Below are 26,341 nucleotides of genomic sequence, written 5' to 3'. Positions count from 1 at the left end.
TTTGCAAAAGTTTTACTTGTGCGCGTGTTTTTAAGAATTCAGCACAAACAAATCAGGGTCCAGCTGTCTGAAAACAATGAGGAGGTTACAGTGTTGCCAAATGTCGCTCTGTCCGTGTTTTATCATCGTCCAAACTCGTCCCACGAAAACTGTTCAGATGCCTCAACAGTGAGTCATCAGCTTATGATCGTCCACTGTGACTCAGGCCAGAACTCTTACTTTCCTTCCTCCGGGCTCGCAGTCACAAGCTCAGGTTTACAACTTAATATTTCTCATGACAGATTATAAAGCTTTCTCGAGGATGTTGCTGAAAGTTTAAGTGGACTTACAGATCACCTTTGTGACCTCGTGTCATTGGCAGAATTCTCTTCTGTCAATCACAGGATTTGATTATTGATTCACTGGTTTTTAAACTTTATAGACTTTGGTTGAGGTAAGGACACAGTTTGTTTTTCTCAGTATTTGATGAAGTTAAAGAGGGGAAATTTTAGAGGATTGTTTTTTTCTTCTCCTCTATGAAGGGGGTGCGCTTGTCCTGCTCGTCATGTCTCCTCCCTCCGTGTTGATGCTGCTCACGGTGGCTGCCATGGCAACAGTGGCGCGATCCGTTGGCGACGAGAACGAACTGGATTACGGATACTGGAACTACAGAGAGGGAGGTAAATCAGCGGCCTGTTTGATCTGTGAGGTTTGCTGATAGCAGAGCCTAAAAACCACATGTCTAAAGTCTGGGGCCAGAAAAATGTGTGTGTTGTGAGTGAAATGGAGCAAATTAGGATTTATGACATCAGCTCGGAAATTGTTCAGAGATGAGGTAAAGCGGCGGTGCGTAATTAGAACACATGTTTTCCTGCAGGGCTTTGATATCTTTAATCCGCCGAGGCTTCATTCATGACCTCAGACCGGATGGTGTTTGTGCTCTGCTTGCAGCGGAGAGTGTCAATGTGGCGTCAGTGCGCAGCGTGACCCGAGTGCTAGACGCCTGGGGCAAACGCATCTTCAGCGAGATCAAGACGCTGCTGCACTCTGAGCCCACCACACTGCTGCCTGACTACTCCAGGTATCACCATAACAACAACAATAACAACAATGACAATAACAACAACAACAACAACAACAACAATAATAACAATGATGATGATGATGATGATGATGATGATGATGTTGATATTAATAATAATAATCTTGTGTAATTTTTTACATTTTACATTTGATTGCATTTGCACAAAATTGAAGATGCACTGCAAAGAAAATGTATTTATGTTTTGCCATATTTTACTTTTTCTGCTTTAAAAGTAATCTCGACAAAAACCTGAGAGGGACCAGGGAAGTAAACCTACAAATTCCTTGATCCAAAAAACAGAAACATAATAAAAACAGCAGATTTTCACAGCCACTTTCACAACGTGTTTTCTATTTGCAGCCCAGTGTGATTCACACTTTGCTCACAGCTGTTATATTTGGCCCTAAATTGTGACGACTGCAAAAGAGACGCCAGTGACTGAGACTTGTTGATGTGCTGTAACTGAGCCTGAACCTCCTCTGTGCATCCTGCAGGGTGCGCCCTCTGTCTGAGTCTGTCAACGACCTGTTCAGAGAAGTCTCCCTGCTGCATAGGCGCATCACCGAACTCACCCATCGCCTAGCAACCCTGGAACCGTTCCTCCGTCGCCACGGCTACCGAGAGGCGGGGGAGGAGGCGGGCGTCGCCAGGGCTCTGGCACCCCAGAACACAAGAGGGGGGGCGGCAAGTCTGGCCCGCTACACCCCAAAAGGCATGGTGAGGGCCAGGCCGCTGAGGGGTGGACGGATGGTGAGGAGGAGACGGGTGAGAGTGCTGAAGAATGGGGGAGGAAGGGTGGTGCAGAGCGAGAGATAGATGGAGAGGAGGGAGGTGAAGAGTGGGATGGAAAGTTTGAGATGGAAAAGAGATCCTGCAAATTTTATTATATAATGTAAGAAATCCACCATATGGACCGCAAAGGTTTGATTTTAACTATGACATCAGAAAATATGCATCAGTGGAGTATTCATCAATATCCTCTTTAATAAACCACACGTCTGCGTTGCCAGGTTGAGTAGAAGCCCCTCTGCTGGTTTGTATCTTTCACAAACATCACTTCATGTCTTCAACCCTTCAATGGACGGTTTGACCACTTACAATGTAAAATGGAGTAACAAGTTAACAACATTTAGGGCTGCAGACATGAAGGATTATTATTGTGGGCAAAACATTTCTGACTCTGTAAAAGGTTTTTTTTTTCTACAATCTTTTCACAATAGGTTCCAGTGTGTTTTGATTTTTGATTAAAATCGAACTGATCTGCTTTTAAGGCTCGTCCCACGTTTTTCTGTTTGGCTTGCTTGCTGCAGGTTTTAGCACTTTTCATTCAGTGTGCAGTTCAAAGTGGCTTTGTATCTTTGATTGGCATAATAATTGAAAAATAAATGAAAATAAAGATGAACTAAAAAGCATCTGAAAGGGAATAGATGAAACAACGGATGAGGAATGATGCAATGGAGACCACGGAGACTCACACACATATTAAATCATAAAAGTCATAACAAACAGGACAACAAATGATCTAATTTCATCAAATGATCAAATGAAGAAATAAAGTAAGGAACGACTAAAGACTAAAAAGACAAAAAAATCTATTTTTAAAGATTGAGTTGAAAAGATTGCGAGTCAGCTGTGCACACTGAGTGAAAACTGACTCTTTGGTCCCTTTAAAGCTACTGCCCCTTCCTTGCATAACAAGTTACTGCACTACTACAATATTCAACACAAACTCACGACTATATTATACAATAAGAAAACTACGGAAAATATCAGATGTGGCCTTTGCGTGTCCTCCTGTGTGAGACGAGGACACTTTACCTGCCTCGTCTCCAGCCGAAAGCCCCATCAGGTCAAAAGAGGAGGCGAGGTCTCTCTTTACCTGCACCCTGGCCCTGTTCTTGCCACAGGGTGTCAGTACTTGCCCACTGCCACTAACACACACACACACACACACACACACACACACACAAGCGCGCTTCATTAGCCTGATTCATGGAGGCTCCATCTTTTGTTTTCCCCTCAGCCAAAGACACCAAAGACCCTAACCGAGCCAGCAGGGGGTGCCCATTATCCGCTGACATAATTATATTGTTTGTTTAAGTATGGCGATCGTGTGTGTGTGTGCGCGTGTTTGTGCGCATGTGGTGGGCACAGGGATTGAACTTTATGCCTTCATTAAAACTTCGCCAAGTGTTTCTACAGCAACCGGTTTTTAGCTCTCAGCTGCTCTTCCTCCTCTACAGCGCGGCTCGTCCTCCTCACCTCACGCTGCAGTGTGGCACGTTGCTCCTCTTTCTTCCTCTCTTTCATCCCCTGCCTGTTTCTACGCTCCCTCCTCCTCCTCAGCCTCTTTGGTCTCCCTGTGATGCTCCTGCACGGGCTTCATCCCTATCTTCTCTGCATCAACCCCTCTCTCTCCCTCTCTCTCTCTCTCTCTCTCTCTCTCTCTCTCTCTCTCTCTCTCTCTCTCTCTCTCTCTCTCCTCTCTTCACTGCTCTGTGTGGGCGTTGAGCTCAGCCTGTACTTTCCATTTTGGTATTGTATCGTCGATGCATTGTTGCATCCAATCCAGCAAAGATGCTGTGGGAATACTGTACCAGTCTCTCTCTCTCTCTCTCTCTCTCTCTCCGTGTCTCTCTCTATATCTCACCCCCCACCCCCCTCCCCCTCCGCCACTCCCCATTTCTGGAAAAAGAGCCAGTTGCTAGGAAACAGTTAATTGTCAAGAAGTAGTTACATGTGTTGCATTGAATCCCAAGATTGTTGGGTTGGTGTGGGTAGTGAAGAAGCGAGAAGAAGAGCGACCCAGATGAGACGCAGGGAAACGTGGGAGCCAAACGGTGGATTTGAAGACAGAAGAAATGGGTGTACAGGTGGTTCATATGCTGTTTGTGTCCCCTCGCCTCGTTCTGTGTCAACGCCGTTTACATCATCCATCTCTGAGGTGACAGCACATATTGAATTCTCTCGCCGAATCTAATGCATCAGTATATTCAGACCTCCAGGTTTCTTTAAATAACTCCTGTTGCTGGACGAGGCTCTCAGAGTAAAGAGAGTCTGAGGAGTGAGGGGGGGGGGGGGGGGTGCTTTGATCTCTACTGCTCGCATCATTTTGCATCACTCCTCCTTTCACCTCCCTTCTCTCCGTCTATTTTCTCCCTCTCTCACTCCTCCTCTCACAACATCTCGCCTCTTCGTCCTCTGTGGTGGACGCAAGCGCTCCAGCATCTCGGCAGAGCTCGGTGTGACGTGATGAGAGGACCACGAGAAACAGGAGGCTGCCACAAGCACGCCACCAAATGTCAAATACTGATTTACCGGATATAAATGAGAAATGTCAAAGAGTATCCATCATATAAAGAGAATAAGACAAATAAGTTTGAGATTTCTTGTTTTTTTTATTAATACTCAAACACCTTTATTCCAAATAGACAGAAGAATAATATTTTTCAGCACTTATTTTCACATTGACTGTGTTTAATCTCATTTTTCAATATTACTAAATATTCAATCAAATCTGAATTACTCTCTTCACACATGTAATGTCTCTTGATACAAAAAATGTGAGGGTGAACTAGAGTTTTGTCCTATGTACATTTTCACAGTCTGTACAGCTTGACGATGGAACTGCTCGAGTTTCTCCGGCAAAACAGAAGAAATAGAAGATCAGCCTTCAAGGAAAAAGACTACAGAGTAAAAATTCAATAGATAATCTATTGTGCTTTCTGTGTACCAGTTAACCGTGGTGCTCCACAGGTGGCGCTCCACAGGTGGTCCTCCGCTGCTCAAAAGCAAACAGAAACACATCAACAAACTCGACGATTTCAAATGTGCACACTGGCTTGGTGAATATAATAAATGATTGCACATATCCTGGCCTGGAATTATTATAAAACAATTTTGCAAGGGGATCTACGAATCAAAGATTTATCCCAAATAGATCAATTCTCTGCAATTTTGTACAGTTTTCTTTTTATCAAAAGTCCATGAGTGTGAGGTAAATTATTTACAGTTTTGTATAATACATATACAGTAAACAGTTGTCTCTCACACACACTCTGCCTCTCCTCCATATGAGCACACACAGAGGTAATCAAGCGTATGTATTCAGGCACATACAATAACAGAAACAATGGAACATACTGAGATATTCAAAGGAAAAAATAGGAAAAGTAGTTGTAATGAACAAAGCTTCAAATCAGAAACTATAAGATCTCCATCTGGTTAAATGCATTTACAAAAACGATCAAGAACACTCCGCTTTGTGTAACATTAACAATAACAGTGTCTATCTTCCTGATGTTTGAGTCAATTTCGCCATATTTGAGTTTTACCAAAAAATTTCGACTGATACACTGGCGTCTTCTCTTGCACAAAGGAGCACACACACACGCATACACCTACAGTACTACATGGACCGCCATCGATGAAATTGATAAGAAATTCCAAATATCGTTCAAAAACACCCATTTTCGGGCTAAAAGTTAAGATTTTAAACAGAAAAAGAAAGAACTGAGAGGAAACATGCAAGTCCTTCGAAAACACTAGACCCCTAGTATCATACACACTGACTTGTCAACAAAGAGAGGGGAGAGTTTTCACTGGGATGTACAAGGAAGTCAACAATAGATCCATTCAGTCAGATTGTGCTTATACAGTAGAATTTGGTTCGGCAAGGATGATTAAGTCAGAATATTTTCTGTTTCAAGTGAAAATAAACTGAATGCAACACTTTTGATGGTCTAGAGGGCCAAACAAATCTGACAACAGAATATTTTTGAAATGATAATCTGGTAAGAGCAGAGATGCCGTGTCAGAGATGAAGTCAAGGATTTGATTGAAAGTGTCTCTCAGTGACAAAGCAAAGGCTTTAGGAGTTTACTTTCTTTCTCCTGCATTCCTCTTTCTGCACACAAGATCTTGGAGTTAGAGGGCAAAATTCTTCTTTTCATCCACATCGCTCAGCGTGTGGAACAAATTATGGTCCAGTGAAGGCAGAGATCAAGGTTTGACACAGAAACTGTTTGGTTCCAACGTTCTCTTGTGGCTGAACAGGTGGGTACTTGCATCGTCCCGCTCTGTGTTGGGATCGTAGTTCCATGATCAATACACATGGAGGAACATCATCAAAGCTCCAGCAAGCACAGATTTAAACTTTTGTGCCGTTTACTCCTGTGTGAAATCTCTAAAGTAGACAGGTTAGGCTTGGCAGAGGAAAACTGAAAAGGATGGAGCAAAGTAAACAACGTCACTGGTTCTCAATCTGTGGTACAGGCACCACCAGCGGTACTTGAAGAGCCGTCTGGAGGTACGACGGATGACACAGGATATCACAGCAGAGAATTACGACACAATAAAACTGGGTATCTTAGAAAATATTTTGTTAAAATATGAAATTAAATGATTATTTCCTGTGTGCTCCGAGTTGGTTGTTGCTGTTGGGGAGGCGGCACTTGATGAGTTGGCACCTCGTTCAAAGTTGGAGAGCCACTGAACTGTGTACGAGCTGAGCGCAGGAGCGGGTGCTTGACGTGTTCAGTGGGGACGGGTCGTGTATGAACAGGAGGTGAAATCACGAGCCTGAGGGCCGCTGCACCCCCGTCTGAAACGCTCCGCGCTCGCCCCTCTCTTGCACTCGTTCCATTACTGAAATGCGAGCGGCTAATAAGACAGGCAGGGCTTATAGCTGTAATCATGAAATAATTAACACAACAGGCTGCTCGTCCCAGCAGCACAGGCTCCACTCCACAAGTCCATTATGTCTGCGTCCAGCCACACTGTCACGGCCAATTGAATCAAATCCAATGAAACGCAGGGAGAGCAACGAGCCGACATTACAGCGTGATTTACATATGCCTAATGGATTGTTGCTTCCCGGTTCATCTGTTACGCAAAGATTAATCCTGGGTTTGCAGATGTGGGGTGATAAAGCTCGTGGCTTCTTACCAAACTATTTTGAAAACTTTGACAAGCAATTACATAAGTGTGTGGATTCAATAGTCCAAGAATCTGTGTGTGAGTGAGCTCTGTCACACACATCTGCTCTGATGACAGGATTTGACCTCTTATTTTACTTTTAGAATTGGGCGTCCATGTAGGAATTTAAGCTCATTCTCATGTTCTGTCAATACCAAAACAGGTGGATATTTGTGCTCATATCAATTCCTTGCAAGCGTCTCTGTCTATCAACAGAGGAGATCCTCGTGTGTATAAAACCAGTATTAATCCTGTAAGGCACATCCAGCTAAAATGTGAGACCCATTTGGTGCTGCCGAGCAGAAAATGAGAGGAAAAAATGGCAAATCAGTGCGGTGACGTCGCTTCTGAGAGCTGCGTTAAAGAAAAGAGACCGTCGCTTCAGTTTGCCAAGTACACAGGATGTACTCAGTAAGTCATGCCTTTCACATACACGTCACATCACTCCAGATTTAGCAATGAAAGTAATTCAAACATGGAAGAAGTAATAGCAAAGAAGAGTCCAAATTACAGGAGCCAAAAGATCCGAACTGGATTTAATCTCAGCCTGACGGTCGGTCCAGCAGCCTCCTGTAATATTGGTAAACTAGCAAAGAATAAACATCGGTACAAATATGTAACATGAAATATTTAAATCAACCAAATTAAAAACAATCCAAACCAATCATCATTAAACGTCGGAATCATATTCAATAATATTAACAATATCAGTACAATTATTGTTAGTTTACCCTGTTGCGTCAACAAAACAGTTGATTTCTCATTCATTGATTGTATTTCCATTTGCTAAACAAAATGTTTGTTTTGGTGTCAGAACTGCAGGACGGAGGGACAGACGACGAGCGCGAAGAGAGCAGAGACTGGACACTTGATCTCACTTCCTCTCCTCCATCCCTCCCTCCCTCGCTCACTTCCTCTCCTCGCAGGAGCCTTGGTGCAGCACAAGGATCCTCTCTCCTCATTAAAAGCTCCTTCCCCTCTGGACTCCACCGCAGTTCAGCCCACCGTGGCCTCACGCATTGTCCAAATTCTTCCCATTTAGCGGAGAGTGAACACACACAGTACAGTGTCTCCCGATTCTCTTCACAGCGAGAGGCCAGCTTTCTTTCCTTCCTGTTCTCCACATGTTCTTCACCTCTTCTGGCTTTTTCTTCACCCACTTCATCTCCCTTTCTTTCACTGTCTTGACCCTCAGACGTCCGACTCAATGCTGGATAGCTTTTCATAAACGTGTCCATTGCTGGCACTGCTGAAGGGTCTCTGCCCCAGCCCTAGCGTGTCCCTGCCCGCAGGCAGTAGCTTGCTGGCCCCGTGGTGGTTTCCCATGGGCCCACCCACCCCGCCTAGACACAGCTCTTTGGGGAACCTGGGGGCCACATTGGACATCACCCCAGCTGTGGCTGATGCAGGCAAATAGGAAGTCGCCCCCATGGAGCCTCGGAAGTCCCCTCCTCCTCTGCTGTTGTTGAGTAGCTGCTGTTGCTGCTGCGCCTGTGGCTTTTTGATGTAGTATGGTTTGGCACCGTGTAAAAGACACTGGTCGTCGCCGAAGGTCGGGATGAAGGGGTTCTGGTTCACCTTATCTGGGTAGAGAGATTTAGACAAGGAGTGAGTCCCGGCCCCTCTGCCACCGCCACCACCACCACCATCACCACCACCACTGCCCCCACCTCTCATCATAGCTCTATCTCTGTCCCTCAGGTCTCTCTCCCCGACGGAACGCCGATGCAACCCACCTTCGCTTCCACGGAACAAACTGAACGAGGAGCCTCCCTTCACTCTATCCCCGCCTATTCCTCCAAACACGGGCGAGTCCCTTTCACCTGAGTACCTCTCGAACATGTGGGCGTACGGGCTGGAGCCCTCCATGAAGCGATCCTTGTCTTTCAAGCTCACACTCCGGGGCTGGGGAATTTGTCCGCCGACCCCCCCACCCAGCCCTCCCATATGGCCGGCCCCCTCCCTCTGCAGGTCTACAAATGTGTCGTAGGAGTGCTGCCTCCGTAGGACCCTCCCCCCTGGCCCTATCTTCCTGCGTTGGGCCTGAGCTGGCGGCTGGCTAACACCTGCACTACCGTTCCCTGCAGCAAACACCATGTTGTTATCCTCGCTGATGTTGTACAGGTTGCTTGACAATTTACACGAATCGCACCGTCTGCTGGTAGCGGAGCTTGGCCGGCTGCTGCTCCCCCCGACACCGCTAACTGAGCATGTGCCCCCTCCCCCTCCTCCACCTCCGGCGTGGTGGCACACGCTGTGGCAGTTACGACACTCCCAGTCACCCCCTGCTATGCCCCCCCCTCCTAACCCGGACACACCTTTCTCCCAGCAGGTGTGCGCCTGCTGCCCGACTGCTACTGCACCTTTACACTCTGGCTTTTTGCCTTTACCTTTCAGGAAGTCCTCCACGGGTACTAAGGTTTTACAGATACCACCGCCACTACCGCCGCCCGCACCGCTTCCTCCACTTCCACCCTCTTGCTCCCACTTGGCCTTGCCCTCCTTGGAGCGGAACTGGTCCGCATAGAAATCTCTTAGGTTCTCTTTGTCTTTGCGAAATGAGAAAGGTGAAGAATTACCCCCTGCTCCTCTCTTCCGCTCCAGGGGTGGTGAGGCCGAGCGGTGTGCCAGAGGTCCGTGGGGAAAGTGGTGGTGGACGGTGTGGTGGTGGGGTCTCCTCCTGAAGCCGCTCAGCTCTATTTCGTCTTGCTCCCGTCGGCACTTGGCCGAGGCCGGTCTCTTTTTCAGGCTGTCCCTGTACTGTTTACGCCGCTTGGCGCCCTCCAGGTTTCCGTAGGTGACAGTGTGCGTGGAGATATCCGACACGTCCGAGCGGATGTTGCCATCGTCACCCCCTGAGCCTGCCCCACCCACACTGCAGTACCTGTCATGACCCCCGATGAGCCCGGTGCTGGACGCACCTCCTTTGAAAGAAAACCTTCCGTACACATTGCTCCCCTTGAAACTACCCTGTTTGGGTTCAGCAGGGGCATGGCCGGCAATCAGGTCAAATTTACTGGTGTTCCTGAGAGTCATGGAAGAGCGGGGCTGGGTGGTGAAGATGGGCGCTACCCCTCCCCCTAAACTTTCGCAATCGAACATGCCCCCCTCCAACGAGCTAGCGCTGCCTAAGCTACGCGGCCTATTAGGCAGGGGGCCGGACATACCCAGAGCCGAGGCCGGGTGGTGGTGTCGGTAATGGTCCTGGTACAGGTTGCTGTCCTTCAGGGGCAAGTTGCCAAAAGTCCTTTCCACCTCACTGATGTAATCACTGAACATGTTGTCATCTGGCATGTATGGGGGCGCTGCCTTGCAGTCTGCAGGATGGCCCACAATACTGCGTCGGTGCTCCTGGATATCATAGACAGCAGACTCACGGCTGCCGTGGTATTCCAGGGCGGCGTGCGGAGAGCCGTTGATGCCGGGAATGGCGGTCATATCCTTGGCAGTGCGGAGCAAACGCAAGATGTTGGAATGGGTGTTGTTCATGTTCTTCTTCATGACGGCAGAGGGGGAGTCTACGGGGGACTTGTTCTCCTCGATTTGTACGCCGTGGATGCAACTGTAGATACCCTGAAGTGAGGGAATTAGAGAAGAGTAGAGAGGGAGAAAGAGAAAGAGGTGGTGAGGCGGGCAATGGGAAGAGGAGAGGAGGAGAGTGGGAGAGGTAAGGATTCCAGTATGAGGCTCAAGTGACAAACAGCAGTATTTTAGATATGGTGGATAAAGTAAAGAAGCGGAGAGTCAGAGAGAACAGACACATAAAAAGACAGACAGATAAACAGACGGACAGACAGAAAGAGAGACAGAAGCAAAGACACAGGCAGAGAGGTTAATACATTGCCATGTTCTCTCTTTGTTACACACTATTAAACAGTAATAGGGCTTGAGTTCATAAATGGTTTTCCTCTGGGGAGCAGCGTGGGCCCTCACAGCTTTCAGTCTGCACTCTGCCTCACAGGGTGAACTGCAGGAGGGGCCAGCAGCGGGCCACGGCCTTGATTGATAACGACAGGGGAGCAGTAAGCTCATGGTTTTGACCACCGATCAATAACTTTAATCAATGTCATTTAAATTCAGCTGACAGCGCCGCCAGCTTTCCACCTCACATTTGATTTCTCGCTGTTGTTCCTTTCAACAACACATCAATCATTAAAAATGAATCGCGTCATAAAAGTTTATTTGAGTTCCTAATTGGGGATAAGAGAGACACGACCGTAACAACTATCTGTTTCCAACGCCATCGTCTATCGGTCGTCTACCGATCGTCTAACGCAGTCGTTCTCTTTCTTTCGCGCCCCCCTTATATAGATCAGAAGTTTTTCGCGCCCCCCCTTATGATTTATTCTTGAATCTCTGTTGAATCTCTGACAATAATCTACAATATATATAAACATATTTCCCTAACAAATCTTGTCGTTTCAGGTTTTTATTATATCAACTCCATATAATTATGATTGCTTAAGTAGTTGAGGTAGGTTTGTGTGTTTTTTCTGTTTCTAAGGTCTGAGTGGGTGTAAATCAAATCAAATGATATTACAGTGACAAACACCTTCAACCTCCACACCTCTAATCACTGGTGTCCTTTTCTCCGGAACATAAGCGCGACAAATTACTCGCTACAACACTCAGCTTTTGTCTTAAATGTTTACATTATGCAAATTGGTGACTCCTCAAGTGATTGTTTATGTCGACCCAAGCAGCCGTGAGACCAAAATATCTTTAGGTCACAAGCTGAGAATGTGCAGCACAGTCGGAAGCTTTTAGTGTCACTACATCTACTGGTCCATGATGGTACAACTGTAGGTTATGTTATATATAAGACATTATACCTCATTATCAAGCATTTCACCTCACTAATATGAGGTGAAGGGTGTGTGTGGTGCTTTTGTGTCTATGTGGAAAGCTTTTCTGCTCGACACTCCTACTATACACAATGACAAAACTGTACCGTTGCACTATATTACACTGTCAAAATGAAGGAAATGAATGACCAGCATACTATGTGTCCATTAAACACGTAGTATGTCTCCTCTCTGGCCTTACACTTGTCACACACCATCATGTTCAGCTCAGCCTGCTCTCACCCATTGAGTAAACGTGGGTGTGATGTGAATAACATCTTTGAACTAAAATCTGTTACTTTAAAGGTCTAAACCTGCTGTTCTCTGTATTGAATCTTTCAGCTTGTCCACCTTCTTATTTGACCCATTTAGCTGCATTAGCAGAATTGCTGCAGGATCAAGGCGGCCTGATCTTGGGTTAAAAATACACAGGTGAGGTGGATGAATCACTGTATCCACCAGGTTTGAGTTTAAACACATCCACCACAGTTGGTGGCAAACAAAACTGCTGTGATCCTCCTGTCTGGACAAAAGGTCAAATCTACCATAAAACGAGGACAAACTCACTCTGCTGAGGGAGAAGGTGAAGCCGGGCTTTCCCGAGCACACGCCCATGAAGCAGAAACGCAGCTGCCAGTAGAACAAGTGTTCACAGATGAAGGTGATTAGCGAGAGAATCATGGCAGCCCCGAGCATGTAGAAGACCCCCGCCATGTTGTCCACGTCCAGCTGACTGCTCATCACCTCGTTCTTCTCGTTGTGGCAGATCCCTGTCAGCCATAAGGCCTCGAACTCCTCCATGTCACCTAGAGGAAGGAGACACACACGCACACACACAGGTTATTATATGCCTGTCTGTGTGTTTGTGTGTGTGTGTGTGTGTGTGTGAGTGAGCAATGTTGCTGAATATGTAAGCATAAGAACGAGAAAAGAGAGGTCACATTTTTTGGAAGGCAAGTTCATGACAAAAACAGCTCAGGTCTTGTGTATGTGCAAGAAAATGTCATGTTGCATTAGTTTGATTGCGTGAGACCCCGAGGTTCAACCTCATTAATGATCACTTATGTAGGACACTTAACAACTTCTTTGTTGTGGGAAAGAACCAACACACTGCTGGGACTCGACAGTCCTCAGGGGAGGAAGTGTGCGTAATCATGTGACAAGCGTTTCCGCCCTAAAATTTGTCCCCTTTAGTTCCGCATTCCTGGGGGAACTGCGAAGGAGGGAGGACACGTCCAGAGAGATTTGTTTGATGTGCACCACCAGTCTGTGTGTGTGTGTGTGTGTGTGCGCGTGTGTGTGCGCGTGTGTGACTCTTGGGGGTACATGGTTTCTTACTGATTGTGTAACGTTGTATGTGTGTGTGTGTGTGTGGTTAAGGAGCAGACTCTCACCTCAACAATTTTTTCACATCAAGCCGCAACACACACACGTCCAGGCTCTGGTTTTGACCCAACAATATAAACTAAATGAACTGCTGATGTAATTGGATCCAATCAATAAGCAGAATCCACAATGGGACTCAAATTGAAAATGTTCTTTCAAAGCTGAAACCTCTTCAGATGAGTCTAAATGACCTTTGACCCTTCCTTTCCTCTCTCTAGGCAAGGCAAGGCAAGGCCGTCCTCCTCCATCCTTTGACATCATCTATAATCCCCTCAACTTTCCCTTCTGTCACTAGGTTGTCAGAACTCCTTGACCTCAGCCCCCCCGGGTCATCTGCACATATGACTTATAACACGGTCATATCTGTGGTCTAACAGGAGGTGACAGATATGACCGAGCTTGGACAGACCCGTCCTCAGTCCTGGAATAGCAGACGCGCAGGGACAGCAGAACAGTCGGGGCGGATACATTCAGAGGTATTGTCTGCCGCGTCGGCCATGTTTAGAGTTGGCAAGACGACGGACAAGAAATAAAGCATCACTCCCATTTGTTAAAATCGTGCAGACACGTTGTCCGACCCTTTGGGAACACATACAATGAGGCACCTAAAGTCACACCAACATATCCTATGAGCACACACACGCACACACACTGCGCTGGCACTTTAAATCACTCAGGAGGTTAAGAACGGTCCATGTCAAGGTCTAAGTGAGATTTAGCTGAAGTTAATTTCCTGCGGATCTGATTCAAGGTGAGCGTTCCTTCTGCGATGAACCCTCTCATCCATCACACACACACACACCCAGATGGAGAGCGATAGCACAGGCCAAGTACATGAACGTGAGCAGCTCCTGTGTCTCGTGGTGTTGAGCAGTACATGATGAAGCCAGTGGTACATCCTGTAGCTCACACAAGGCAAAGATCAGCACATCAACTCTATATAAAACTACATAACAGGATGAAGATCAGTCATTGGGTAACAGCTGTAAAAAACAGAAAAAAAATCAGAAAAAAATATTGTGCTTGTTATGTGAGGAACTTAAATAAAATAAAATAAAATAAAATAAAATAAAATAAAATAAAATAAAATAAAATAAAATAAAATAAGATAAAAAGAAAGTAATATCCAATTTATGTTCTAATAATGTAATATATGTATCAATTCATTATAAAAGATCTATAATCTACAAAAAATAAAATGTTTTCAGTGTAGTGATCCATTTCAGGTCACAATAAAAAACCTCTCAGTGAAGAGACTCTCAGGCTTTTAACCTTTGACCTTTAAACAATTTGGTGGGTGGATCTCATGAACTGGTTTGAGGGAAATCTGCAGATACACATTGCAGGTTGGTTAAATACACGACTTCCTGTGCACAGAGTGAATGTAAGGAAGACGCTTCCTGTCACTGTGTTATCCATGCATGTGCCTGCACTATTTGTCTTCCCACACCGCCCCCACACCAGCTGGGAGATACACTCCAAAACACCTCAACTGGCTCCATCCTCTCTTTAAGCAGCTCTGTACTGTAAGATCTACTGAAGCACATAAACACAGGTGACACTTGAAGGTGAACAAAGATTTCAAATGGAGAACAGAGCTTGAAAGAACTTGAACAAGAGCTTGAAACAGCTGTAACGCAACAAAGAAAGGTGGCAAACGCGCAAAACACAGAAGGTAAACTTGGACACATTAGAGAGGAAGCCTTATAGAGAGTGAAGATATGATACAAATGTGTGGGTGTTGTTTTCAGCCTCGGTTTCTGCCTGTTAAACCGACAAATACTGAACAATCTGTTATGTTATGTTATGTTTCAGATTTGTTACTACAGATTTCCTGAAGAAAAAGCAATATTTTACGAGCAATGCGTTTTTTTTCCTTCCTGGCTTGATTCTTCTGTCATCAATCATCTCCACGTCTTCGTCACCAGGATCAAGATTGCATGGTGAAGATCTCAGCCACCATCTTTGACGTATACTATTAGGGAATAGCAACAGTTTTATAAAGTAACTCCTCTCTTCACCTCTCTTCTTCCAATTAGTCTCACTTGACTGAAATAGCATCATCTGATTTCTCACAGCGATGAGATCGAGACCCGCTGACGCAAACTCCTCCTTGAACATGCCTGATGCGGCCTCGGTCCTGGCAGAGACGCACGGGCATGTTTCCACCATATTAATGAGCAGATTGAATGATATTACTGCATCCTGGAGCCCACTGAAGTCATCCTGCAGTAATTACCACACCGTCAGTGCCGGGGGTGGGGGGTGGGCGGGGGTGCAGCTTGTAAATTATTGATAAACTTTTCGAGACGGTGCACTGAGATTTACTCTTACTGTAGGTCTCAAAAATAAAGAGTCAAAGCAAACTGTAGCTTATGTTTCCTATCCTGATGAATTTGACAAGCTTTCTTTGTAGAGGTGCGCAAGAAGAATAAACTATGTTGGAGGTTGTTGAATAATTTATTAGTCCTCCACCTTTATCTGCCCTGTTAATGGAATCCAAAGAAACGTGTCGACCACAACAGCCCCGGAAACATCCAGAGGCTTCAGCACTTCACACAGCCGCTTCCACCTTCCCAAAATATCCTCCGTTTGAGGTCAGCAGTGCCTTTCCCCCTCTTGAAAAGAACCCTTTGAATGGCGCCGCCCGCCCCTCCTGAGCTATCAAACCGGCTCTCCCCTCTGCTTTAACATTGTCAAAAACGACCTCATTTACAATCTCTGCAAACTCCTTTTCACCACAGCGCTCTCACGTCTGCAATCACAGCTGCTGGCGCTCCTCTGCTGATTCAGGGCCCGAGTCGGGCCTAGCGGGCTCCACAGGCTCCACAGGCTTCCCTTTGCAGCTTGACAACATCGTCGGCTGCCAGTATCCACAGTGACAAACAGTAGCCGCAGCGCGGCCGCAGCTTCTGACAGCCGCGTATTGGTGACACCGACGTCTGTGTCCATTCTGCCTCCGAGTCCCCGACCTTATGCCAGTGCCAGCATGATTTAACACTGGAATAGTGAAATCTGCAATCGTGAGTCAATCCAGACAAGTAAATTACGGGACGGGGAATGAATTAATTTCAGTCTATTATAGCGATCTATCACACAGAGTCATTCCATTAGGTACGCCTGTAATAGGGCTGTCACAATATCACTGCCCTGACCTGGTGATTTAATGATGCTGAGCTATAGATTCACTGACAGGATAGTACAATACAAGAAGCCATTTAGAGAGGACCACTGTTGTATTATCAATGGGCAACAGAGAACCAAAACAGATTGTATCTTTTGTAAAATAAGGCTTAATGCTTTTGAGAAGGTTTCACGTTCTACATTGGCGACTTTACCGTCTCCGAACAGCATAAGGATGGCCAGATCCACGGCTCGTTTCCAGCCCGAGTCCTTCTGGATGGCGATGCCGTACCCGGTGGAGGCGAACACTTTCCCGCTGCCGATGGTGACCAGCTTGCAGCCCTCGTCTCTGCCGGCCATGTAGTTCAGCACCGCCGCGTCGTAGATGAAGGCGTCCAGTTTGCTGCGGAGCGCGATGGAAGGGAGAGAAAGGTGTGACCTCACATCATGACACCACACTGAGATCTATTCTGCTCTATTCTAGTGTAGTCAAGCCGTTTTGTGCAACTATCTAACTAAAACAAATTCTGTTTACAGCGGTAGAATTTTTACCTGGCATTTTTTACTGATAAAAGATTATTTTTCAACTTTGATATTAATGCTTTTACTTCAGTAAAGGTGTTTACTGTTGCCTGTTATTCCCTCCAGCCTCAACAAACACCAGAGAGAAAAAGAGGGAGAGAGAGTGGGAGATTGGGAGAGAGAGAGCGAGAGAGAGAGAGAGAGAGAGAGAGAGAGAGAGGGAGGGAGGGGGAGAGAGGGAGAGTGAGAGAGAGAGAGAGAGAGAGAGAGAGAGAGAGAGAGAGAGAGAGAGAGAGAGAGAGAGAGAGAGACTTTAGTTAACTTCCACAGCTTCACTGAGTGAGTATTAGCTTCTTTTCACAGTAACCACATGCTGCTTTTCTATTCTGGGTGCCAGCGGTGGGGAGATACTGGAGCTGCCCGCCCACATCCCCCAGAATGCTTCTGTCTCCCTCTCTTCCTCCCTCTCCCCCTCATCTTTTCTCAGACTTGCATCACTCGGGGCCTCACAGCGCTCTGACACCCTCTCTATTCTCCCTGCCGAGATCTTTTTAGTTCCACCCTTCCTTCCATCCTTCCCTCTCCCCCTCTGCATCTCCTCCTCACCCGCTCTTCAGACTGTACAGGGCCTCGTCTACGTTCTTCTGGTGGAAGCTGGTCATGTAGGTGTGCATGTCCCGGTAGTTGTTGCGGATGTTGCGCTCGGTGCTCCCGTTGGGCACCGTGCCGAACCGGAAGGGCGGCGAGAATTCGTTTGGCTTCTGGAACTGTTGGTGGCAGCGGGGCGGGGACGTGGGCGGGGGGGCGCAAGGTTATCAGGAATCAGAGACCACACAGAGAAAATGACAGAGGAGCGTTCGTTAGCATGGAAAACCTACCGAGCCACGGCTAACAGCTTTTAATGCACTGCTGAACAGGAGCACAGGCCCAATGCTGTCTGAGGACCAAAATAACTACTTGCTTAAGATTCCATTCAACAGACGGGCAAAGACGGAACACACTCAGAAACACACCCGCCCCCCCCCCCCCCCAGTCACAGATCAAACAGACACATTAATATGCAGTCACCAGCCATGTTTCTGAATCAGGACGGGGATGTTTGAACACAAATTTAAAGTGTGTAAGAAATGAATTTAGACATGGTGGCTCGTCTGCTGGGTTTGTCTTCATGCCTGAATCCAGCTGTGTTCACTTCATTAAGAGTTGGACGAGTGAAACACACCAATTACACATTTTAAGAAATCCAATGACTACACATATCTGGTTGTCACCTCGTTTCTCAAGTGCCTGTTTAAGCACTAAGAGCTTCAGATTTACAAAACATAATGATTGATCCTCACGCATACACACAGACACACACCTGCGGCTCAACCCCACAATCAGCTCACTGCAGGGAATTCCCACCTTTTTGTCTGACAGGCCTGACACTTGGTCCACATACTCCTCCTGGATCATGAAGGCAGCCAGGTTGGCAGTGTAGGAGGCCAGGAAGATGACAGCGAAGAAGGCCCACACCGACACCATGATCTTACTGGTGGTGCCTTTGGGATTCTGCACGGGGACGGAGTTGTTGAACACCAGGCCCCACAGCAGCCAGACGGCCTTACCGATGGTGAACGAGGGCCCGCCGGGCTCTGGGAGAGACGGATCAGTATCACCGTTCACAGAAATTTACATCGCTTTCTTCACATTTCCCTATAACCACCTGCTTTGGGAGGCACTTGATGGATGACAGCGGCAAAGAGAAGCTATTCTCCCGTCCTTTAGTTTGTCAGTGATCTCAGTGTGCGCTGCACCGTCCACATCCAGTCACCCAGCCGCTGCCGTGACAACCCACTGTTATAGACAAACTCTGTTCCACCTTCTTCTATAGCGATTTGACAAGGTGGCAGGATGGAAACACTGCAGACTGCAGCACCGTGGCATCAGAGGCAGGAGGAAGAGAGGGTGGATGGGCACACAGCAGGCTGCAATTATGGTACAGCTGGAGCTACAGTATAGGGCAACAGCTTTATGTAACCCCGCGAGTCGATAAATCACACACACACCCGACGCTCAGAATGGGAATTTCTGGCATTGTTGTTGCATAAAAATTCAGAAAACACTGCTGTAGCAGATATAACTGCAGGCCAAACAGCATTAATTCACTCTGCTCCCCTCTGGAACTGATAAAAACACTGTGAGCAATGTATCACCTCTGATTTGATCTTGAGTGGCTGCAGGAGTAGCACACGTTTCTGTGAGTCAGATAGAGCCGAGCGTATCAAACCTGGAGCAAACTGATCTGAGGCATTGATTCTGATAGCAAATCTGAATGCTGGAATCATATTTGATTCGAGAGGGACGCAAGCCTGAGAAGACCCAGAGTTGTTTTCATAAAATATTTACAGATGGGTCTAAGATAAGGAAGATGGCAGTGGAGGCTCAGTGGGTAGAGCTTCCGCTTGAGAACCGAAGGGTCGCCGGTTCGAGCCCCTGCCGAGGTGCCCTTGAGCAAGGCACCGAACCCTCAATTGCTCCCCCCTCTGCGAAGGGTGGTAATATATAATGTAAGTCGCTTTGGATAAAAGCGTCTGCCAAATGATCGTAATGTAATGTAATGTAATGGCTATAAAACTCCCCAAAAGAAGGATGATTAAGGGGACTTCCAGGTTCCTTGTTATGAAGACAGTAACCCAGGCTGTCCATCGAGTGGAGCTGTAGCACTGAGCGACTGGAGAGGACAGGAAGGGGGAGGATTAGAAACAAGATAGCATTTAACGTTGGATTTGCACAAAGCGTGAAAGCACAGAACTGTGAAAGTAAGGATCTGTTGAGGGTCTGTTTTAGTTTTTAGTTTCAGTTTCAGCAAGTCAAGAAATATGTCAATTATGTTATTATTAAAACTATGTCACATTAATGTGTAATGGGAATAATGTAACAGCTGAATTGTTGTTCGTTGAATTGCTGCTATTTGTCTGTTAATCAATCTACCAAGTTTTTCAAACGAATGGCCAAAACAAAAACAGTATCAGACAGTTGGCAGTAGTTAAAAGAAAAAGATAAAAATCCTCTGGCGTTGTTTCAGGCTGTAGTTGTTGTTGTCTGTGCTATCAGAAACAGGCCTGGAAATGGAATCTATGTGAGAAATGGAATGCAGCTGCTTCCCTGTTGAGCTGCAGGCCTTTGGTGCTCGGATATGAAGATTAAAAAGTACAAGGGAAGAAGTGACTTCTCACCTTGTATCACAGAAGAACCTATTAAGTAAAAACAGCACACGGGCACGACACGTCTGGATCTGCTTCAAGCTCGTGCAGCAGCGTTCGAAGGACACTTGAGTCTTTGTTCACACAATGACTCCAGGAAGTCTTCACATCGGACTATCTGACTCTTGTCAAGGATCCTTCCCATCAGTGAAGGAGCTTAACTGATTGTAGATGTAGATAAGTGCCGAGGAGGAGGAGGTCTCCACTCAAGTCGGACTCATTTTTCTATGTTATGTCAAAGTAATTTAGTATGAAGGACTTCGTTTCAACGGTGCGTTTAAGGTAACAAACTGCACCCAGCTATTCCTCACTCCAACATGTTAACGTTCCCCAAAGATGTAGCCTGCTTCAATGTCACTTTTTAAGTAGCATGGCTTGATCGAGGCCAGTGTGTGTGTGTGTGTGTGTGTGTGTGTGTGTGTGTGTGTGTGTGTGTGTGTGTGTGTGTGTGTGTGTATTTTGTGTGTGTGCACTCACCTCGGCCATCTGCCAGACAGCGATTGTAACCCACCGGGCTGATGTACTCAAACGCAAACACCGCCACGGCCGAGACGATCAGCAACATCACAAACATCATCACCCAGACATCAGCACTGAAGGGCTCTGAGAGGGGGAAGGGGGCAAGGGGGAGGGGAGGGCGGGGCAGCATAGGGAGAGGAAGAGGAAGGAGCAGGAGAGAAGACAGAAAACAGGAAGCTTATTCAACTAAATTAAACAAAATGACAAAATCACCTCTGGCATCAAAATAATTATTTGTGTTCTGATGTTGTTGTGCTGAGGTGGCTGGTGTTTATTTAAGCTGAAGACTAACAAGCACCTGTTTGTGACAGACCTTTAGAGGGAGGTGTGTGTGTGTGTGTGTGTGTGTGTGTGTCTATTTTGCCTCTCCATTTGCAATTTCCACATATAAGACAAACATCAGGCATCACAAATGTAAGATTAACCACCATTCACTCAATTAATGAATGATATGAACTTTAGTTTGTTTTTCCGTGCAACATTTCAACAAATCTTCGGCAAACATTTCTGATTTATGAACACTTTGTGCTGTTATTGATTGAGGCTTTATGTCGCAGCTCATTCTCTGTGTTTCATATTGACACGAAACATCTGGTCGGGCAGCAGGGAAACAGATTTGATTAATGCTCCTCCTATAAAATCAGATCACCGTGTTTGTGTTTTTATTGAACCTTCTCAATAATCCAAAAGAGATTTTACTTTAATGGGACTCAACTCAATACAGAACCAACAAAGAGTGAAATAAAGAACATGTTGATCTATAACAGAAGAGACGGCGGCTAAGAGCAGGGAACATCCAGCCATTTTTAGGTTTGTCTTCCCCCGGTGAGAGAAACTGGAAAGATGTGTAAGTGTGGTTGCCATGGTTACCTGCCAGCCTAACGCAGCTTGTGCACCGATTTAGAACAGAAACTGTTGATGTAACCCATGTCAGAGATGTCCTGAGATAAAAAAGGCTCCTGCCAGCCAAACACAGGTGTGTGTGTGTGTGTGTGTGTGTGTGTGTGTGTGTGTGTGTGTGTGTGTGTGTGTGTCTGTATGTGTGTGTGTGTGTGTGTGTGTGTGTGTGTGTGTGTGTGTGTGTGTGTGTGTGTGTGTGTGTGTGATGAGTGTGACTGCACTGGTGTCTGGATATTCTCGGCTGCTCATTTACAATCACACACACATTTAAATACTTTTTCTCTTTTATTAGCACAATGCCGTTTTCTGTAAGACTCCATTTGTGCTTGTGTGCTCTGTGTGTTTCTGCTCACCAAGGAAGGCCGAGGGGGAGACTGTTCCGTTGCTACGGGAGACCATGACGCTGATCCCCGTCTCAATGAACGGCACTGAGAAGTCTATGACCTCTGACCTCTCCTCATTGATGGTGAGTGAACCCACGGCCATGTGAGCGTTCTTCAACACCACCTGGGGTCACAGAAACAGAGCCAGGGAGAGAGAGAGGGAGAGAGGGAGAGAAAGAGAGAGAGAGAGAGAGGAGAGAGAGAGGGGGAGAGAGGAAGAGAGAGGAGGGGGAGTCAGAGAGAGAAAGAGAGAGGAGAATGAGAGAGGGAGAGAGAGAGAGGGCGAGAGAAGGAAAGAAGAAGACAGAGGAGGGAGGGTGAGAGAGAGAGAGTGGAAGACAGAGAGAGAGGAGGCAGAGAGAGAGAGTCAAGTTTCATTTTCTTGATCGATGGCTCATATTTTCCAGGGTGTTTGTCTGCCAGGATCTCAAACGGAATTCAATGAAACTTGCTGTGCAGGTTCATGATCCAGGGAAGAATCCATTCAATTTCAGTACCGATCGGCCCGATGGGGGCGCTGTAATACACACTTTCATGTTTTGGCCAATAACATTTGAACTGTTAGTCACAAAATCAAAAATAATTTTAGTCCTACATCTAACGATTCATCCACTGGTTGAATTTGATGATCAATAAGAGTCCCCTAAATCAGATGATGACTTGTTCCAGACGAGGAGGCACACTGGGTGACTGCACTCCCCCTGCCCCTCAAACTAGAACTAAATATACCTGTACACACTCAGGGGGAGTGAGTGTGTACAGGTATATTTAGTTTCCAAAGCCTCGGGCCAAGTGTGAAAACGGAGCACAGAGCTCAGTTAATAAGGACACGAACGACAGAGTGAAGAGGAAGAAGACAAACAGATTATCTCCCTGTTGTTTCTTTCCTTCTCTCTCTCTCTTTCACACTCTCTCTCTATGTCCCTCCCTCTCCCTCCTCTCTCTCCGTGTTTTTCCCTCTCTCTCTCTCTCCCTCCCTCTTGCTCACTCCCCCTCCCTCTCCCCCCCTCTCTCTCTCTCTTATTCTCTCTCTCTCTTTCACACTCTCTCTCTATTTCCCTCCCTCTCCCTCCTCTCTCTCTCTCTCTCTCTCTCTCTCTCTCTCTCCCTCTCTCTCTCTCCCACTCCCCCCTCTCTCTTTCTCTCTCCTTCCCTCCCTCTCCCCTGCTCACTCTGTCTCTCTTTCCCTCTCTCTTTCTCTCTCCTTCCCTCCCTCTCCCCCCTCTCTCTCCCCCCTCTCTTTCCCTCTGTCTTACCCTCTCTCTCTGTCTCTCCCCCCCTCTCTCTCTGCCCCCCCCCTTCTCTGATTCTCCTATTCAATCATTAGCTGCGTCCTTAGCCAATCAGGGAAATAATCCAACGCATCCATGCAGAGTACATTTACATACAGTAGCTTTGCATTTCATGGTGATGGAAATGTGAGGAATGTTGCGACTCTGTGTTCATGGACAACATTTCACATTTCATCCAATTTCTTTGCAAAATCATGTTAAAGTTGCTCGTTTTGCTGCTGTAATCAATTCAGGTGGACATCCGATCGATTTGTAAAGGTTGTGTTGTGCAGGATGTCGAATTTGTAGTGCGTGTAGGGGAGAAGTGGATCTTTCCCCCAGGCTGTTTGCTCCCTCTTTCTTTCTCTCTCTCTCTCTCTCTCTCTCTCCATCTCTTTCTCTCGCTTCCTCCACCTCTGATTAGGGGCTTCATTGTCCTCTTGTGGAGCTGATCAGAGCTCCCCCTCGGGCCAGGTTGTGGGGAGGGAGGGAGAGAGAGAGAGAGAGAGAGCGAGAGAGCGAGATAGAAAGAGAGAGCGAGAGAGCGAGAGAGCGAGAGAGCGAGATTGGATCTTCTTCACATAATACGCTTAGCTCTTGGAAAGCCGGGCTTATCATCAACATCTACGAAATTCCCCCATGTTCACCAAACAACTCCGCCCTGGTTTAATGAGTGTTTGTGCTTGGATGATCATTATCATTATAACATTATTATTATGAATTCATACTGAATTATCACTTGAATTACATTTCAGCATCGTTGTTTGTTCTCCTTGAACAGCAACAAAAGCTGCTGAGTGACTTCTAAATGTCTTTCCTTCGGCCACACTGAGCACCAGGAAACACAAGCTGGGACTCACACTCACATCCTCACATACGTAGATACACTAAACACACACCAGCCAGGGTATCAAACACACTGTGCAGGTTTAATAAAGTGGTGCAATGTCTAAGTTTATAGAATGAGTGAAAATGTGATTCCTGCGTTTCCCTGGTGATCATGGGGACATAAGCCTCTCCTTCTCCTTCTCTCTCTCTCTCTCTCTCTCTCTCTCTCTCTCTTTCTCTCTCTCTCTCTCTCTCTCTCTCCCCTCTCTCTCTCTCCCTCTCCGTCTCTCCCTCTCTCTCTTTCTCTCTCTCTCTCTCTCTCTCTCTCCCTCTCTCTCTCTCCCTCTCCGTCTCTCCCTCTCTCTCTCTCTCTCTCTCTCTCTCCCTCTCTGTCTCTGTCTCTCTCTCTCCCTCTCCCTCTCTCTCTCTCCCCCCTCTCTCTCTCTCCCTCTCCGTCTCTCCCTCTCTCTTCCTCTCTCTCTCTCTTCCTCTCTCTCTCCCTCTCCATCTCTCCCTCTCTCTTCCTCTCTCCCTCTCTCTCTCTCTCTCTCTCTCTCTCTCTCTCTCTCTCTCTGTGGTTGTGCAGGCAGATCCAGTGTTCACAAATCAGCGTGTGCCTTTACCTCTCCAACCATGCCGTTCCACGTGCCGTTCACCTTCTTGCCGTGCTTGCCGTTGGTGACCAGGTAAAGGTCGTAAGAGAACTTGACCGCCTTGGCGATCTTCTTCAGGATGTCGATGCAGAACCCTTTGCAGCAGCGCTTGATGTAAATCCCCGAATCACCCGTCTGGTTGCTGGTAGAGGAGAGGGGGAGAGAGAGACATCACTCTAAATCGAGTTAAACGTGTCATCAGAGACAGAAGTGGACCGTGCCGCTTTACTGCTCGGCACACGTTAAAGGTAAAGGTGACACCGATCACCTGGGGGGTAAAAGGGGGAATATGGAGAAGAAATCCTTTAAGTGGACAAGAATCATACATCTAAACGGATGAAAGAGTAAAGTGTTATGTTGTTTACGCTTCTCTGTTGCACATAAAATAGATTCTTGTACAGAGTTTCATTCATCTTGCTCATGTTATAGTCTTTGGTTGGATTGAGAAGCGGCTTATTCTTGGCACGCTGTGGTTCATCGCTGCCTCGGCCTGAAATAGAACACTGGAAATGGAGGAGAGAGGGGGGGGGAGAGAGAGAGAGAGAGAGAGAGAGAGAGAGAGAGAGAGAGGGAGAGAGAGAGAGAGAAAGGGGGACATCTACAGTGAGTATATCTGTAATAGGAGGAGGCAGACAGACCGATAGACAGACGGGGACGATAAGGGGAGAAGATCAGTCCATAAAGGAAGCAGTGAGCCGGGGGATGTAGGACACCCTCAGGAGATTTAAGGTGGCCGAGGGAGAGAGAAAAAGAGGGACAATGAAGAAAAATCATTACAAGGCGGAGAGGAGAGGAGAGGAGTGGAGAGTGAGAAGAGGGTCGGGGTGGAATGGCAGGCGGAGGGGCGGAGGGGTGGGGGGTGGAGGGGGGGGGGGGGGGCAGACAGAAGGCGAGACAATGATTTAGTTTGTGGAGAAGAGAGAGGAGAGAGAGAGGACGGAGCTGAGATGAAATGTCAGGGAGGAGAGGAAATGTGACAGCAGAGAGAGTGGGAGACAGACAAAGAGAGGGAGAGAGAGGGAGAGAGAGGGAGAGAGAGACAGACAAAGAGAGGGAGAGAGAGGGAGAGAGAGGGAGAGAGAGACAGACAAAGAGAGGGGGAGAGAGAGGGAGAGAAAGAGAGAGCGAGAAAAGAGAGAGGGAGAGAGAGAGGGAGACAGAGAAAGAGAGAGGGAGAGAAAGAGAGAGGGAGAGAAAGAGAGAGGGAGGGAGAGAGACAGAGAGACAGAGAGACAGAGAGAGAGAGAGAGAGAGAGAGAGGGAGACAGAGAGAGAGAGAGAGAGAGAGAGAGAGAGAGAAAGAGAGAGAGAGAGAGAGGGAGACGAGAGAGAGAGAGAGAGAGACAGAGAGAGAGAGAGAGAAAGAGAGGGAGACAGAGAGAGAGAGAGAGAGAGAAAGAGAGGGAGAGAGGGAGAGAGGGAGAGAGGGAGAGAGAGAGGATTCAAAGTGTGATTGTGTAACGTGTAATGTCAAAGTCGAGTCATGTTTATTTATATCACACATTTTAGAAACAACAGGGATTGTGCCAAAGTGATGAAGGTACTGGCTGAAGTATCGAAAAGTTTCTCAAAAAGCAAAAAAATGCATCTATAAATATATTAACAAAGAAGAAAGATAAGAACATAAA

At 46.8% G+C, this 26,341-nt stretch overlaps 2 protein-coding genes across 2 annotated transcripts in view; one reads left to right on the top strand and one right to left on the bottom strand.

Moving 5' to 3' along the window:
* Positions 1–527: 527 nt before the first annotated feature.
* On the top strand, positions 528–1,879 carry LOC143016132 (uncharacterized). The gene is made up of 3 exons (XM_076170291.1): positions 528–659; positions 931–1,060; positions 1,558–1,879. Exons 1-3 carry the CDS (start codon positions 545–547, stop codon positions 1,877–1,879), a joined length of 567 nt encoding a protein of 188 aa, XP_076026406.1. The 5' UTR covers positions 528–544.
* A 6,061-nt stretch (positions 1,880–7,940) lies between these two features.
* Positions 7,941–26,341, bottom strand: part of grin2bb (glutamate receptor, ionotropic, N-methyl D-aspartate 2B, genome duplicate b) — a 60,063-nt gene continuing 41,662 nt past the window's right edge. The window contains exons 8-15 of the mRNA XM_076170290.1: positions 24,684–24,855; positions 21,932–22,085; positions 20,637–20,762; positions 18,319–18,548; positions 17,521–17,681; positions 16,608–16,795; positions 12,451–12,689; positions 7,941–10,612 (exon numbers count right to left, since the gene is read on the bottom strand). Coding sequence (XP_076026405.1) covers positions 8,231–10,612; positions 12,451–12,689; positions 16,608–16,795; positions 17,521–17,681; positions 18,319–18,548; positions 20,637–20,762; positions 21,932–22,085; positions 24,684–24,855 — 3,652 coding nt within the window. The 3' untranslated portion in view covers positions 7,941–8,230. The remainder of the gene's footprint in view (positions 10,613–12,450; positions 12,690–16,607; positions 16,796–17,520; positions 17,682–18,318; positions 18,549–20,636; positions 20,763–21,931; positions 22,086–24,683; positions 24,856–26,341) is intronic.

The sequence above is a fragment of the Genypterus blacodes genome, unplaced genomic scaffold (genome assembly GCF_046128005.1).
Source record: "Genypterus blacodes isolate CSIRO-AG114 ecotype Tasmania unplaced genomic scaffold, CSIRO-AGI_Gbla_v1 ptg000216l_1, whole genome shotgun sequence".
NCBI lineage: Eukaryota > Metazoa > Chordata > Actinopteri > Ophidiiformes > Ophidiidae > Genypterus > Genypterus blacodes.
The sequence above is the reverse complement of the archived record's forward strand: the minus strand, read 5'-3'. Positions and strand labels throughout refer to the sequence as shown.